The 14,559-nt window shown below is 36.0% G+C and overlaps 1 protein-coding gene and 1 long non-coding RNA gene across 2 annotated transcripts; both read right to left on the bottom strand.

Annotated features, from left to right (window-relative positions):
* Nucleotides 1-8,075: 8,075 nt before the first annotated feature.
* LOC107918239 (uncharacterized) lies at nucleotides 8,076-11,846 on the bottom strand. Its single transcript, XR_001689990.2, has 4 exons — nucleotides 11,486-11,846; nucleotides 11,257-11,392; nucleotides 11,022-11,146; nucleotides 8,076-8,284 (listed from the first exon to the last, which is right to left on the bottom strand). It is a non-coding gene; the product is annotated as an uncharacterized lncRNA (long non-coding RNA).
* A 1,662-nt stretch (nucleotides 11,847-13,508) lies between these two features.
* Nucleotides 13,509-13,919, bottom strand: LOC121211398 (S-protein homolog 19). Its single transcript, XM_041084160.1, has one exon. It carries the CDS (start codon nucleotides 13,917-13,919, stop codon nucleotides 13,509-13,511), a length of 411 nt encoding a protein of 136 aa, XP_040940094.1.
* Between the last annotated feature and the right edge of the window lie 640 nt (nucleotides 13,920-14,559).

The raw sequence follows: 14,559 nt of genomic DNA, 5'->3' as shown, positions 1-14,559 counted from the left end.
GGTGATTTCTGACAATTGTAAATGTGTTTATTTATAGTAATGGATCCCGATCCCGACCGAGCGGTAGCTGATGATCTTGAGAGTGTAGCGCCTGCTCCCGCACAAGGGACAGCGCCGGCGGACTCTCAACCTAATGCTAGTAACCTGAATGATGAAGCTAGACAAGCTTTCTATAGCGTGATGAATGATTGGTTCAACCAATACATTCGAACTAATACGGCTGTTCCACAACCTCCATTCCCGACAAATACCACCCCCGCACCTACAATACCTCCGGTAACTGACCAAATAAGGTCAAATAAGCCCCTAGTTGACAGAATCTGAAAACATGGGGCTACTGAATTTAAAGCTACGGATAGCGACGATGCCGAGCAAGCTAAATTTTGGTTGGACAACACTATCCGGGTACTCGATGAGCTATCTTGTACACCCGATGAATGTCTAAAGTGTACTATCTCCTTGCTACGCAATTCTGCCTACTATTGGTGGAGTACTCTGACTTCGGTTGTGCCCCGAGAGCAAGTAACTTGGGAGTTTTTCCAAACTGAGTTTCGGAAAAAGTATATCAGTCAGAGATTTGTTGATAAAAAACGGAAGGAATTTCTTGAGCTTAAGCAAGGTTCTATGTCAGTTACTGATTACGAGCGAAAATTTGTTAGACTTAATAGATACGCTCGGGAATGTGTTTCGTCCGAGGCTATCATGTGTAAATGCTTCGAGGATGGGCTGAATGAAGATATAAAAATGTTCGTGGGCATTCTTGAAATACGAGAGTTCGTAGTACTTGTCGAGCGAGCTTGTAAAGCCGAAGAGCTTAGAAAAGAAAAACAAAAAGTTGATGTGGGAACTGGAGAGTTTCGTAAAAGATCCTCGGGAAAGTCTCTTCAACAGGCATCGAAGAAATTTCGAGATGATGTGGGCCGGTCTAGAGGCACTTCGGGCCTTTTTAGACGAGATCGTGATCAACCCCCTGTGGGTACACGAGGCACTTCGGTCGCCAGTGTTGGGAATGAACGTCGAGACAGAACGAAATGTCGATATTGCGGTAAATGGCATTCGGGGAGTTGTAGATTCCCTGACCTCCCCTGTTACAAGTGCGGATCAGTTGACCACTTCATTAAAGATTGCCCGAGGTTGTCTGAACAGAATGTAAATCAGAGTGGGAAACTGGGTGCTACCACTGCTCGAGGTAGACCATCTGGAAATACGGGCAATGCTAGTGGTGGTCAGAGAGGATCTAGAGATGCTACGACCAGATCCGAGGCTCGTGCGCCTGCTAGAGCTTATGCTATACGTGCCCGCGAGGATGCTTCTTCCCTGATGTTATTACCGGTACTTTTACTCTCTTTGATACTAATGTAATTGCTTTGATTGACCCCGGTTCTACTCATTCTTACATATGTGAAACCTTAGCATCCAGTAAGACTTTACCTATTGAGTCTACTGAGTTCGTAATTCGGGTGTCAAATCCCTTGGGTCATTACGTGCTTGTCGACAAAGTGTGTAAGGAATGTCCCCTAGTAATTCGAGGTTCCTATTTTCCGGCGGACTTGATGCTTTTGCCATTTGATGAATTTAATGTTATTCTTGGTTTGGATTGGCTGACCGCGCATGATGCAGTTGTGAACTGCAAAAGCAAGACTATTGATTTGAGGTACGCAAATAGCGAGATAATCTGAGTTGAGTCTACGGACTTAAAGGGGTTGCCAACTGTAATATCCTCAATGTTGGCCTAGAAATATGTAAGAAAAGGGTGCGAAGCATACCTTGCGTATATACTTGATGACAAAGAATTAGAAAAGAAACCCGAATCTGTGCCGGTGGTTTGTGAATACTTGGATGTTTTTCCTGAAGAATTACCGGGTTTACCACCTGTTCGGGAGATAGAGTTTGGTATTGAGCTTGTACCTGGGACTACGCCGATTTCGATAGCTCCGTATCGTATGGCACCAACCGAGTTAAAAGAGTTGAAAGCTCAGTTGCAAGAATTGATGGATAGAGGTTTCGCTCGACCAAGTTTCTCACCTTGGGGTGCACCAGTATTGTTCGTGAAAAAGAAGGACGGAACCATGAGGTTGTGCATTGACTATCGTCAGCTGAATAAAGTGACAATAAAGAACAAATATCCGTTACCGCGTATCGATGATTTGTTCGACCAACTGAAGGGAGCCTCAGTGTTCTCAAAAATAGATTTGAGATCGGGCTATTATCAGTTGCGAATTCGAGATTCGGACATACCCAAAACTGCCTTCAGAACGAGATATGGTCACTACGAATTTTAGTGATGCCGTTTGGACTCACTAATGCCCCTGCGGTATTTATGGATTTGATGAATCGGATCTTCAGACCATATTTGGATCGGTTCGTAGTTGTGTTCATTGATGACATCTTGGTCTATTCAAGAGATGAGACCGAACATGCTGAACACCTGAGATTAGTGTTGCAAATTTTGCGGGATAAGCAGTTATATGCTAAGTTCAGTAAGTGTGAGTTCTGGTTAAGAGAGGTTAGCTTCTTGGGTCACGTGGTATCCGCATTGGGTATTCGAGTTGACCCGAGCAAAATTTCAGCCATACTTAACTGGAAGCCTCCAAGAAATATTACCGAAGTTCGGAGCTTCCTGGGGCTCGCCGGTTATTACCGACGATTTGTAAAAGGTTTCTCGATGATAGCCACACCAATGACGAAGCTACTTCAAAAGGATGTTAAGTTCGAATAGACGGGGAAATGTCAGAAAAGTTTCGATCAACTGAAAACTTATTTGACTGAAGCTCCAATTTTAGTGCAACCCGAATCAGGCAAAGAGTTTGTCATTTATAGTGACGCATCCCTACTTGGGTTGGGTTGCGTATTGATGCAAGAAGGTCGAGTGGTGGCCTATGCGTCGAGACAATTAAAGCCACATGAGAAAAATTATCCGACCCATGATCTTGAACTAGCTGCCATCGTATTTGCTTTAAAAATATGGCGACATCACTTATTTGGTGAAAAGTGCCATGTATTTTCGGATCACAAAAGTCTCAAATATTTGATGACTCAAAGAGACTTAAATCTGCGACAAAGACGTTGGCTTGAGTTGTTGAAAGATTACGAGCTTGTCATTGATTACCACCCGGGAAAGGCTAATGTGGTTGCGGACGCCTTAAGCCAGAAATCATTGTTTGCTTTACGAGCGATGAATGTGCACTTGTCTGTTCTACCCGACAATGTGTTAGTAGCTGAATTAAAAGCCAAACCATTATTGATTCATCAAATTCGTGAAGCCCAGAAAGTTGATGATGAATTGGTTGCAAAACGGGCTGAGTGTGTTCCGAACAAGGAATCGGAGTTTCAAATTGATGATGATGATTGTTTGAGGTTCAGAAGTCATTTGTGTGTTCCAAGGAATTCAGAACTCATTTCGATGATTCTGAACGAAGCCCATTGTAGCCGAATGTCAATTCACCCAGGGAGTACGAAAATGTACAACGATTTGAAACGTTGGTTTTGGTGGCATGGTATGAAACGAGACATCTCCGACTTTGTTTCGAGATGTTTAATATGTCAACAAGTGAAAGCGGAACATCAAGTGCCTTCAGGATTACTTCAGCCGATCATGATACCTGAGTGGAAATGGGATCGAGTCACAATGGACTTTGTGTCCGGACTGCCATTGTCAGCAAGTAAGAAAGATGCGATTTGGGTTGTTGTCGATAGACTGACTAAGTCGGCTCACTTTATCCCCGTGCGTATGGATTTTTCATTGGATAAACTAGCTGAATTGTACGTTTCTCAGATTGTGAGATTACACGGGGTACCTATTTCTATCGTGTCGGATAGAGATCCGAGATTCACCTCACGATTTTGGAAGAAATTGCAAGAAGCTTTGGGTACCAAGCTGCATTTTAGCACTGCTTTTCACCCCCAAACCGATGGTCAATCCGAGCGGATAATTCAAATACTTGAGGATATGTTGAGATGTTGCATCCTCGAGTTCAGTAGTTCATGGGAACGGTATTTACCTTTGATTGAATTCGCTTACAACAATAGTTTTCAATCAAGTATTAAGATGGCACCTTACGAGGCTTTGTACGGTCGTAAATGCCGTACACCATTGTTTTGGACCGAGCTCGGTGAAAGTAAAACTTTCGGAGTTGATTTGATTAAAGATGCCGAACAGAAAGTAAAGGTAATCCGTGAAAGTCTGAAGGCAGCCACAGATCGTCAAAAATCGTATGCGGATTTGAAACGAAAAGACATTGAATATCAGGTGGGAGATAAAGTGTTTCTTAAAGTTTCGCCTTGGAAAAAGGTACTCAGATTTGGCCGTAAGGGCAAGTTGAGCCCGAGATTCATTGGGCCGTACGAAATCTCCGAACGAGTTGGTCCGGTTGCGTATAAATTGATTTTGCCCCCTGAACTTGAAAAGATTCACGATGTCTTTCATGTTTCGATGCTTCGACGCTATAGATCTGATCCATCGCACATAATTAGCCCATCAGAGGTTGAAATTCAAGCCGATATGAGTTATGAAGAAGAACCGATGCGTATCCTAGCTCGTGAAGTGAAGGAGTTGCGAAAAAAAGGGTTCCGCTAGTAAAGGTGTTATGGCTTAAACACGGGATCGAGGAAGCTACTTGGGAAACCGAGAGCTCGATGAAAGAACAATACCCAAACTTATTTACCGGTAAGATTTTCGGGGACGAAAATTTCTTAAGTGGGGGAGAGTTGTGACAGCCCAAAATTGACCCTAGTCGGGAAGTGGTTTCGGGACCGCTAAACCGAGTCATAAAAATAATTAACCGTCATAATTGATGCTCATTATATGTACATGTGCATGTGTGAAAATTTCGTGTTTGAATTTTGTTTAATTGTAGGTGAATTTTAGTAAATAGGACTTATGTGAGAAAATTTTGAAATGTGATAGGTCAAAGCATAAGGACCTATTAGTGCATGAAATAAAAAGGGGGGACTTGCATGTCAAATTCCCCCCTAATTAGTAGTGGCCGGCCATGACAAGCATGGTAGACCAAGTGTGATGGGCAAGACATGTCATAGACATGTTGTGTTGGTGCATCATGGGTGGAAACAATAAAATAAGGAGCATGGGCATAAAATAATGAAAGGGAATATGATGAAAGCAAAAAAAAAGTGTGTGGTTGTTTCCCCCCCATTGCCGTGAGTTAAAGAAAAGAAAAGAAAAATTTTGTTCATCCTTTTTCATCTTCTTTTGGCCGAAAATTCTAAGGAAGGAGGAAGGAGTTCTTGCTTCATGTTTGGTTTGGAAGAGGATTAGGAGGAGGTTTGGCCATACTTGTATCTAGATCAAGGTATGTTTGAGGTTGTGCCATGAGATTCATGCATGTTTTTTTTAGTTGCTAGCTTGAGTTCTAATTAGCCCATGGTTCAAATCTTTGCTATGTCATGGGGATGATATTCGGCCTAGGTGGATTTTGTATTAATGCCATTGCATGCTAAATATGAAGCTTGTTAATGATGCATGTGATGGTGGATTGATGATTCTTAAATCTTCTTTTTAGCATTTTTGAGTGAGCACATATGTGCATTGGTTGCTAGATGGAGAAGAATCGGCTAGCAAGTTGTGTGCTAAGGCCGAATATAATTTTTGTATATTAATGAGTAATGCATGTGTTAAATTGATGGAAAGGGAGAGGATGCTTTACTAGTGTATATATGTGTGTATTAGCCAAGTTTTGAACTTGAAACAAAATGGTGTTTAGTCAATACAAGTGACCATACTTGTAGAATGTATTAAGTGTTGCAATCGGCCCCAACATAGACATGCATATTCGGCCATAGGAAGGAGATTGGTGTTGCATGTATTCGGTCAGAGGCAAGCATATTGATGCTTTTGTCTTGGCTTAGAAAATTAGGCCAAGGGGGAAAATTAGCCAAAATGTTGAGTTTGATTCATGATTCCGTACATATGTGACTTTAATGTCTAATGTATAAATATGGGCTAAGTGCCTTGTGTTCCTCCTTTCGATGCTCAAATGATTAAATCAATTTATTTGTTTAATTAAGCTCAAGAGCAAAGGGGAACTAAATCCGATAAAAGGAAGGAAAAAGTGGTCGAATAGCTATCGGAATCGTTCGACAACATCCGAGGTAAGTTCTTGAGTAAAAGAGCTTAAATTATGATTTGATTAGATCATGTTTTAAGCAAATCAAAATCATGCTCTTTGTGTGTGGCTATTGAGCCGAAATTGCAAGAATGATAAGTGTCTTGTGTTCGAGTTTTGCTGACGAAAATGAAATACGAATGTGCCATGATTTATTGTTAAATGTGCATGGTTATTTGAATGATGTCCGGGCTAAGTCCCGAAGGCTTTGTGCTAAGTGACCATATCCGGACTAAGATCCGAAGGCATTTGTGCGAGATACTAATTCCGGGCTAAGCCTGAAGGCATTTATGCGAGTTACTAAATCCGGGTTAAGTCCCGAAGGCATTTGTGCGAGTTACTATAACTGGGCTATGTCCCGAAGGCATTTGAACGAGTAGCTATATCCGGTTAAATTCCGAAGGTACGTGATTTGGGAATGAATGATCTTGCTGTAAAAATTTCAGTTAATACGCTTGAAACATCCCAACATTGAGGTATGTTTCGTATGTGCTTTGAATTAGTTGAGCCCTTACAAATAAGTATTCGCTCAGTTGATAAATGAGCTACCGGCCTTTGGCTAAGTTGATCTTTGTGTATGAATAAAAGGGTTGGTAATGTGAAGTAAGTATGATATTGAAAAATTGTGCATATGAAATTATCCGTTTAGCTACATGAATGCTATACTTTTGTTGTGCTGGAATCCCTTGCTCAAAACTTACTAAGCATAAATTGCTTACTCCGTCTCCTTGATTCTCTGTTTTATAGATTTTGGTTCTCCAGCTATCGGACTCGGGATTTTGAAGTCGAAGTCGCCCACACTATCAAAGCCCCCCCTTTTGGTACAATTTTGGTTGAACTTCGAAATGGCATGTATAGGACTACCCTTTTTGTTGGGGGTCATGGACCCTTTGGACTTGTATAATTTTGGATAGCCATGCGAAAATGGCTTATATATGTTTGAGTATAATGTTATAATCATTTGGTATGGATATGGTTATTGAGAGGTGTGGATATGCTTAACAAGGATTGGCCATGGGAATGGTTAATCACTATCATAAATTGTGCTATTTATGCTAAAAGGGCTAGTTGAATCATGGAAACTATGAAATAGGTAAAGTCTACCTTAAAGGCAGATGCTGACAGCAGCAGTGATGTAGATTTGGAAAATCACTAAAAATAGTAGGAATGGAATTAAATAGTGAATAAATTATGTAAACGAACCTTGATGAATCTATTTTCGTAGGAAAGTAACGAAACAATCATATGGACAGTATGTTAAGAGATATTCAGGTTCTCGTAAGACAGGGCCAAAACGGTTTCTGGATTCCCTGTTTCGACTTTGGAAATTCATTATAAATTAACCAGAGATAATTAGGAGTCATGCCATATATGTATAGATTCCTCTTTGAGTCTAGTTTCTATAGAAACAAACGACATCAGTATTGAAGCCCTGTACAAAGAGATATCCAAGTCGTAATGCGCAAAGGTCAGTGTAGTCGATCCCTGTAACATGGGAGACTTTAACTAATAAACTGTACTAATTGGACCAACCAAAAATTCTAGAAAAAAATATGTAGATGGGCATATGAGTCTAGTTTCAGGGAAAATTTACGGAACTGGATTCCGAGTTTCTGAACTCAAGATATGATTTTTTTTAGCGACTAGTACGCAGATTGGCGGTGTCTGGGAAATTTTTTTATAAGTGGTCTGAAGTCTGTTAACACCTCGTGTTCGACTCCGGTGACGGTCTCGGGTTCGGGGTGTTACAATAACATTATCAACTAATTTCATGCTTAATAGCCAAGCCAAAATGTACCAAAACATAAGACAAAATCATATCTAAACATTTGTTTCATAACCTCATTTCAAATCATTCATTCTCATACCAAAATCTTACCAATTCATCAAATAAACACACACCAAAACTCACCAAATTGACCAATTCACTTGGCCATTCAAGAACACAACACATAGGCATAATTTGCATCACATATCATATATCAAAATCAAACCATAAATTCAAACACAAACTAGCCATATCACATTACAAAACATATCCAAATACTTTTAGCCTATACATGTCATACTTTTATATTCACAATGTCAAAAGGTACCAAAATAAGGTTCGATAGTGTGGTGACGATCCTTGATGATCCTCGAGCCCCCGATAGCTATGATATCTATAAAATAGTTGAAAAACACACAAAGTAAGCTTTCAAAAGCTTAGTAAGCCATATACAAATAAACTTAACATTCAAAACATGAAAGCATCATCAAATTAAATATACTCCATGGCTAAATACTATCTCAAACCACATAGTTCATATACATTTAACATATTCCTAATTCATTTCCACATATAGCATATTTTCTCATACTTATAACATATATCATCACTTGTACATATACTTACCTTTTATTCTCAAACATAGTATACATTTCGAACGTACCTGAATCGGATACACATCACATATAATTATTCGTTTCTCGGAATGCCCGTTGAACCGTTCAGAATCATAAGGATACGTGGATAGCTCGAAAAGCTCGTACAATGCCAACGTCCCAGACGTGGTCTTACATGTAATCAAATATCGATGCCACTGTCCTGGACAGGGTCTTACACGAAATCAAATACGATGCCAACATCCCAGATACGGTCTTACATGTAAATCATAAGTCGATGCAACGTCCCAAACATGGTCTTACGCGATAACACATATCAGAATCCTATGTCATGACTATGTATCCTAACTATTCCTATGGTTCGTACGGGGCCTTTCGGACGTTGAAACTTTGTCTATACCTTCTCGGATATCTCATGCTCAACTCATATAACCATTCATCAATGTTCAATATCACATTAACAATAATAATTCAATTCAAAACATGTTTATTGTATATCGACTTACCTCGTACGGAAATGAACAGAAACAAGCGACTATTCAATGACTTTCATTTTCCCTCGATCTAATTTCGTTTTCTTTTGTTCTTGATCTAAACACATTAAAATTTAGCTCTTTTATTCACCAAATCATTCAAATCAATCCACAAACACACATTTAGGGCATTTTACAAATTACCCCTCACATTTTCACATTTTAACACTTTAGTCCTTAATTTACAAAATCATAAAATACACATAATCTCCATATACCCATGTTAGGCTGAATGCTCATAGTGTTTATAGAAGTCCATATATTTCATTATTTCATATTTTACTCCCTCAAAATCTCCTTTCTACAATTTAGTCCAAATTACTCAAATTCATCAAAAATTCAAAGACAAAATATATCAACCCAACACATATCTTTTATTTTCCAACAACTAACATCACAAAGCTCACAATTTCATCAATGGCATATTTCAAAATCATAAAAAAATCAGAAATTGAGACTTGGGCTTGATAGAACACTAAGCAACGATCACAAAAACGTAGAAATTATTAAAAACGAATCAAAACACATACCTTAATCAACAATCAAAGTGTCAAAACCCTAAGATTTATTTTTTTCTTCTTTTTCTTTGATGAATTTGAGAATGGATGATAAATAATGAACTCATTCATGTTTTGTTTAATTTAATTAACATAATATACTAAATACCAATTTTTCCCTTTTATTAAACCATTTAATAAACCATTCTATTAAGGCCATAATTGTCTACTCATGCTTTGAATGGTTTAATTGCATCATAAAGACCTCTCCTTTAATAAGACAAATCAATTAAGCACTTTAACAAACAGCAGGCAACTTTTACATTTTACGCGATTAGATCCTTTTATCAAATTAAGCACACAAATGATCAAATTTTTATAGATACTTTCACACATGTAAATTCACATATTATAAGCACAGAAAATAATATTAAAATATTTTTTTAACTTGGACTTGTGGTCTCGAAACCACTATTTTGACTAGGGTCTAAACCGAGCTATTACAAGTATACTCCCTATGTATATCTAACGTGGTTGTCAGTGTTGGGGATGACTACTCTACAAGATGTCGAGAATCGTGGATACTTGGGTCTCCATTGTCTCAAGGTGAGCTTCGATGAGCTTAAACGCGCCTCCACAGATGAATGAGGCTACTCATCTTGCTCCCTAGCAGTGAAGTTATGACGTTGGCAAAAGACCCTATTACTGCAAGCAGTTCGTATACCTAGAGGAACAAAATAATATACAGTAGGGGTGCCGGCGAGCAAACTCATGGTATCCAAACAATTCTCATCTAGATGATCCATAGTATACGTACATGTAAAGAAGGAAAAATCGACCTCAAAGAGAAAAAGTTGGGAGACTAAATTTGTAATATACGAGTCAAGTATGAGTGGTTGATTAGAGCGTAAAACAATATGAAAATTTCGTGCAAACTAATATCCTAAATTAACCTTATATCTAGAATGCATACACCACAAGAAAAATAATTCTGTATTGGTTAAACAGATGATGAATCACTTCGACTTGAATAGCTAAAAGCTAAAATCCGATGAATATACCTTAAAGCTAGTTCATGCACTAACAACTCCTTAGAGGTCTTGGGATTATAAAGATGATCCCTAGATTGAGTTAAAGAAGAATAAGCATCACTGGCATCGAAATTACTTGGTATATCCAATAAAGCATTATGGTAAGAATTAGTTTGAACACCGTCAGGGTTAGTGAAACCCATGTCGATGTTAAAATCTGAAATCGACATCCTAAAATAATTACCTAGTAATCGAAAATAGACAACATCTCAAGTTTCAACAGTTTGCAAGGCAATAATATTGAAGCTAAATGTTGCATAGAACTCAAAGGCTAGTTCATAATATATAGCACCTGAAATATTTGCAAATAAATTCCAACCAATAGCATCAAAATAGTTCATACAACATCACATATATTAAGCATATCAAAAGTGTAAAGATCAGTTTCCTTACAGACTGGGAGTTGTCATTGTCGAATGTTACTTTATCTTGCATGATGGTTCAGGGTTGCAAAATTTAGAGACTTATTAGTCTTGCTTCTATCGATATAGTGTAGGCACGGCATCCGAATTTCATTCCTAACATAATGTAAATATAAAATCACCAATTAGCATAAATTAATTCAATAATTAATTGATTTGAACACATAAAATATGTAAAATAAACAAGCTATCAGTCATGTATTTACCTGTGGTTGAATTTCACAAACCCAACCATGGCAGAAGTAAGGGCATGTTTTTAGATGGTCATTTTTGTTGATGAACTAGGATTCTGAGAGGTTAGCATTGAAGGAGATGCTTTAACAACAATCAATAAAATCAAATCTGGAGAAAAAGACAAGTCAAATATTGGAAATCTAATTAGTGAAATTAAAAATATGAAATTGAGATATAGGAAAATGTCATTCCGGTATGTACCTTGGAAGGCCAATGAAGTAGCGTACGTGCTGGCAGCGAAAGGACTTAGATACAACACTCTAATGTATTTGATAGAGAAAGTCCTAAAGGAAATGGAAAGGGTGGTTAACAGAGACAGGGGAGAATGTTGAAGAAGGGCCGTGGGTACAGCAGAGTTTGAGTCCGTAGGCGGAAGCGGATTTTAAACTCTAATGAACTCAGAAATCAATGAAGAAACTGGGAATCTAGAAAGATAACAATGATTGTATGAAAATATCTAGTTGATCGGCGCTAGTACTGATGCAAGAAATGGAATTTGGAAAGTATTAGAGAAGAGAAAAATAATAGTTTTAAGGCTTGATTTTTTCTCTCGGTTAATTGCATTTCTTTAGGAAAACATAGATAATGAAAATTAAATTGTTTGTTTTTTCTCTGAAAGCACCGTGCATATGAGACATTTGGATGACTAGGGAAGGTTAAGGTGTTGTAACAGACCTTATCTCTCTATTATTCAATGCATCAATTGATTTTAATTAAATTTTTTTAGTTATGTATGCTTTTTCTTCATTTTTTAATGTCATACACAATTTTGATTTGGATTTTTTTTGTTATGTTGGTTGCTTTGAGTCTACAAGGTGATATTGTATCTTGCTTGATGCCTTGTTGGTTGTTTTATGCATACTTTTATCCATAATATTTCAAATCCTTTTTAGGAGTAAATATATATTTAAATATGCTTGAATTTACATTCTTTTAATTGTTGTAATAATAATGATGACAACTGAACTAAGGTTCAATCCATCATTAAATGTTGAATTCAATTGAATCCATTTTACATTTTTTATTAATAATAAAATTTCTTCATTTAGCTTAAGAAAAACTTTAATTTAATGTATTTTTATATATAAATATTTAATTTTGATTCTTTTTCATTTACCACTAACATCCTTATTTTATTATTAAATCATATAAAAATTATGGGTGCGACACTTTCTTAAATAAAAAAAACTTAAACTATTTCCGGCGATAAAAAATTGCATGTTTTTATCATTGTACTAATGTTGGAAATAGTTTTAATTATTTTAAAAACATTATTTAAATTTATGTGAAAATAATTTAAACTTATTTATGTTTAGTTTAATAAAATATCGTATCAATAATTTTTTATATGACATAACAAGAAATAGTGATATATAGAAAATAATTTTAACTGCATCTGAAAATTGAATCCAAATTAAAATTTCATATATAGAGATAAATTTAATTTCATGTATAAAATTGTACATTAAATAAAAATTTATATATAATTTTTTTAAAAAAATTCCTTTTAATTTTAGAATAATTAAATTTTGAAAATTGTAATCATTGAGTTATAGTTATCTTTGTAAATATATAGTGGAAAATTTTTCTTGTAAAAACCCAAATTTTATAAGTTAGTTGATAAAAGAAAGAACATTCATCCGAGTACCACAATAAGCAATTGTGATGTGTGGGTCTTTAATTTTATTATGTACGTATGTCATATATAGGTTTTGTTTGAATTTTTTCTATTATTCGTTTATTGTGTTTTGTACTAATTTAATTTAATTTTGTAATTATTCTAGTATATATTTATATTGTACCTGTGAATATGCTCTACTTAAAAAAAACTTTTAAAACTCAAAAACATATTTAGAATGTAATTCCGTTATATTTATTAAATTTAATTTGATTGAATTTTGATTTAAAAATTAAAAATTATAATTATTTTAATTGGATAAAAATATATTATTATAATATAAAAATAAAAAATAAAAAATTAATGATCCAAAATTTGATTTGATTGGGTTTAAGTTGTAATTAAGTTTTTTTTTTCATTCATCTGGGTATTTCAATTTTTAAAATACATCACTTTAAATTTTTTTTAATGTGAATCTGATTTGATTGGGTTAAAGTTCTAGAAACAAAATCCAACATAAAAGGAAAAAAAATAAACTGAAACTTTGCTTTTTTTATTTTTATTTTTTATTTATTTAACTAGAAAGCCAAAGAGAGGCCATTTTCATTACCAAGAAAATTGTTTCTGATAATCATCGACCTCCTTAATATAAAGATACAAGCCATCACGATCAACACGCCAATAACATTTTTGGTTTCCACATCTCAACGCATCTCTTCGTTCCGCAAACACTTGGAATCGTTTTTGCTTGTTTCCGTAGCCCATGTCGCATTCATATTCAGCGGTGGTGCCGATGTTGATGCCGCATTCCCAATGAAAATCGTCTCCCGGAAGTATCACAAGACTGCCCAAATTCTTGACCTGCGGCGAAAAACAGTGAACGGCGAGATTTGTATTGCCACCCAAGTTGTTGATAAGAAAAACCTCGAAACCGTTCACTGTGGGATGGCTACAAACAATAACAAGTAGAACAAGGGGGAACATTATCATTTGCTCATCAAATTTCCAGGGAGTCATTGTTATTGTCGATTTCATAATGCTCTTTGAATTTGAGATATTCTGTTTATGTATATAATTGCCTCCTATGGTAACTTTCACGTGAATATGTAACGCATTTGACGACAGTTGAAAAAATAAAGAAATTGTGAAGTCTCAAGTAGACCGGTTCAAATCGCCTTATAAATAGCCTACTTTTTATATTTTATATATCTAAATTTAATATATAGAAGTCGACAACAAAAAGAAATATCAAATATTAAATAGATACGTTCTAAATGAGGATTTTCAAATTTGGTCTTGCTTATATTAAATTTTTATCTAATAAAAAATTATCTTATTCTTTAATAGGAAAATAAGCTACCAAATCAACTCAGAACCAGAGTGAGTGACATACTTCAAAAGAAAAACGAAAAAAAGTAGTTACAGTCCAAGGAGTGGACAAGTGTGGCAACAAATCCAATTCTCATTTGTTAAGTTCAGATTTGGTCTTTACTATTTCCCTGGCCAAATTAAAAGGTTCCCATAAAGCTTAGCATTAAGTCGAATGTTCGAATCTATAATATTTCATATAATTTTTATCTTAAAAAAATTATAATTTGATCAAATTTTGCACACATAAAAACATGATCTAAAACAATAACATTCTCAATCAGCTCTT

Source organism: Gossypium hirsutum, chromosome A12 (genome assembly GCF_007990345.1).
Source record: "Gossypium hirsutum isolate 1008001.06 chromosome A12, Gossypium_hirsutum_v2.1, whole genome shotgun sequence".
In the NCBI taxonomy this organism is placed as follows: domain Eukaryota; kingdom Viridiplantae; phylum Streptophyta; class Magnoliopsida; order Malvales; family Malvaceae; genus Gossypium; species Gossypium hirsutum.
Note: the sequence above shows the minus strand (reverse complement) of the source record. Positions and strands in the feature narration are given on the sequence as shown.

What these genes read in the sequence shown, in the direction of transcription:
- LOC121211398 (XM_041084160.1), bottom strand. Translation starts at nt 13,919, where the DNA reads ATGACTCCCTGGAAATTTGATGAGCAAATGATAATGTTCCCCCTTGTT.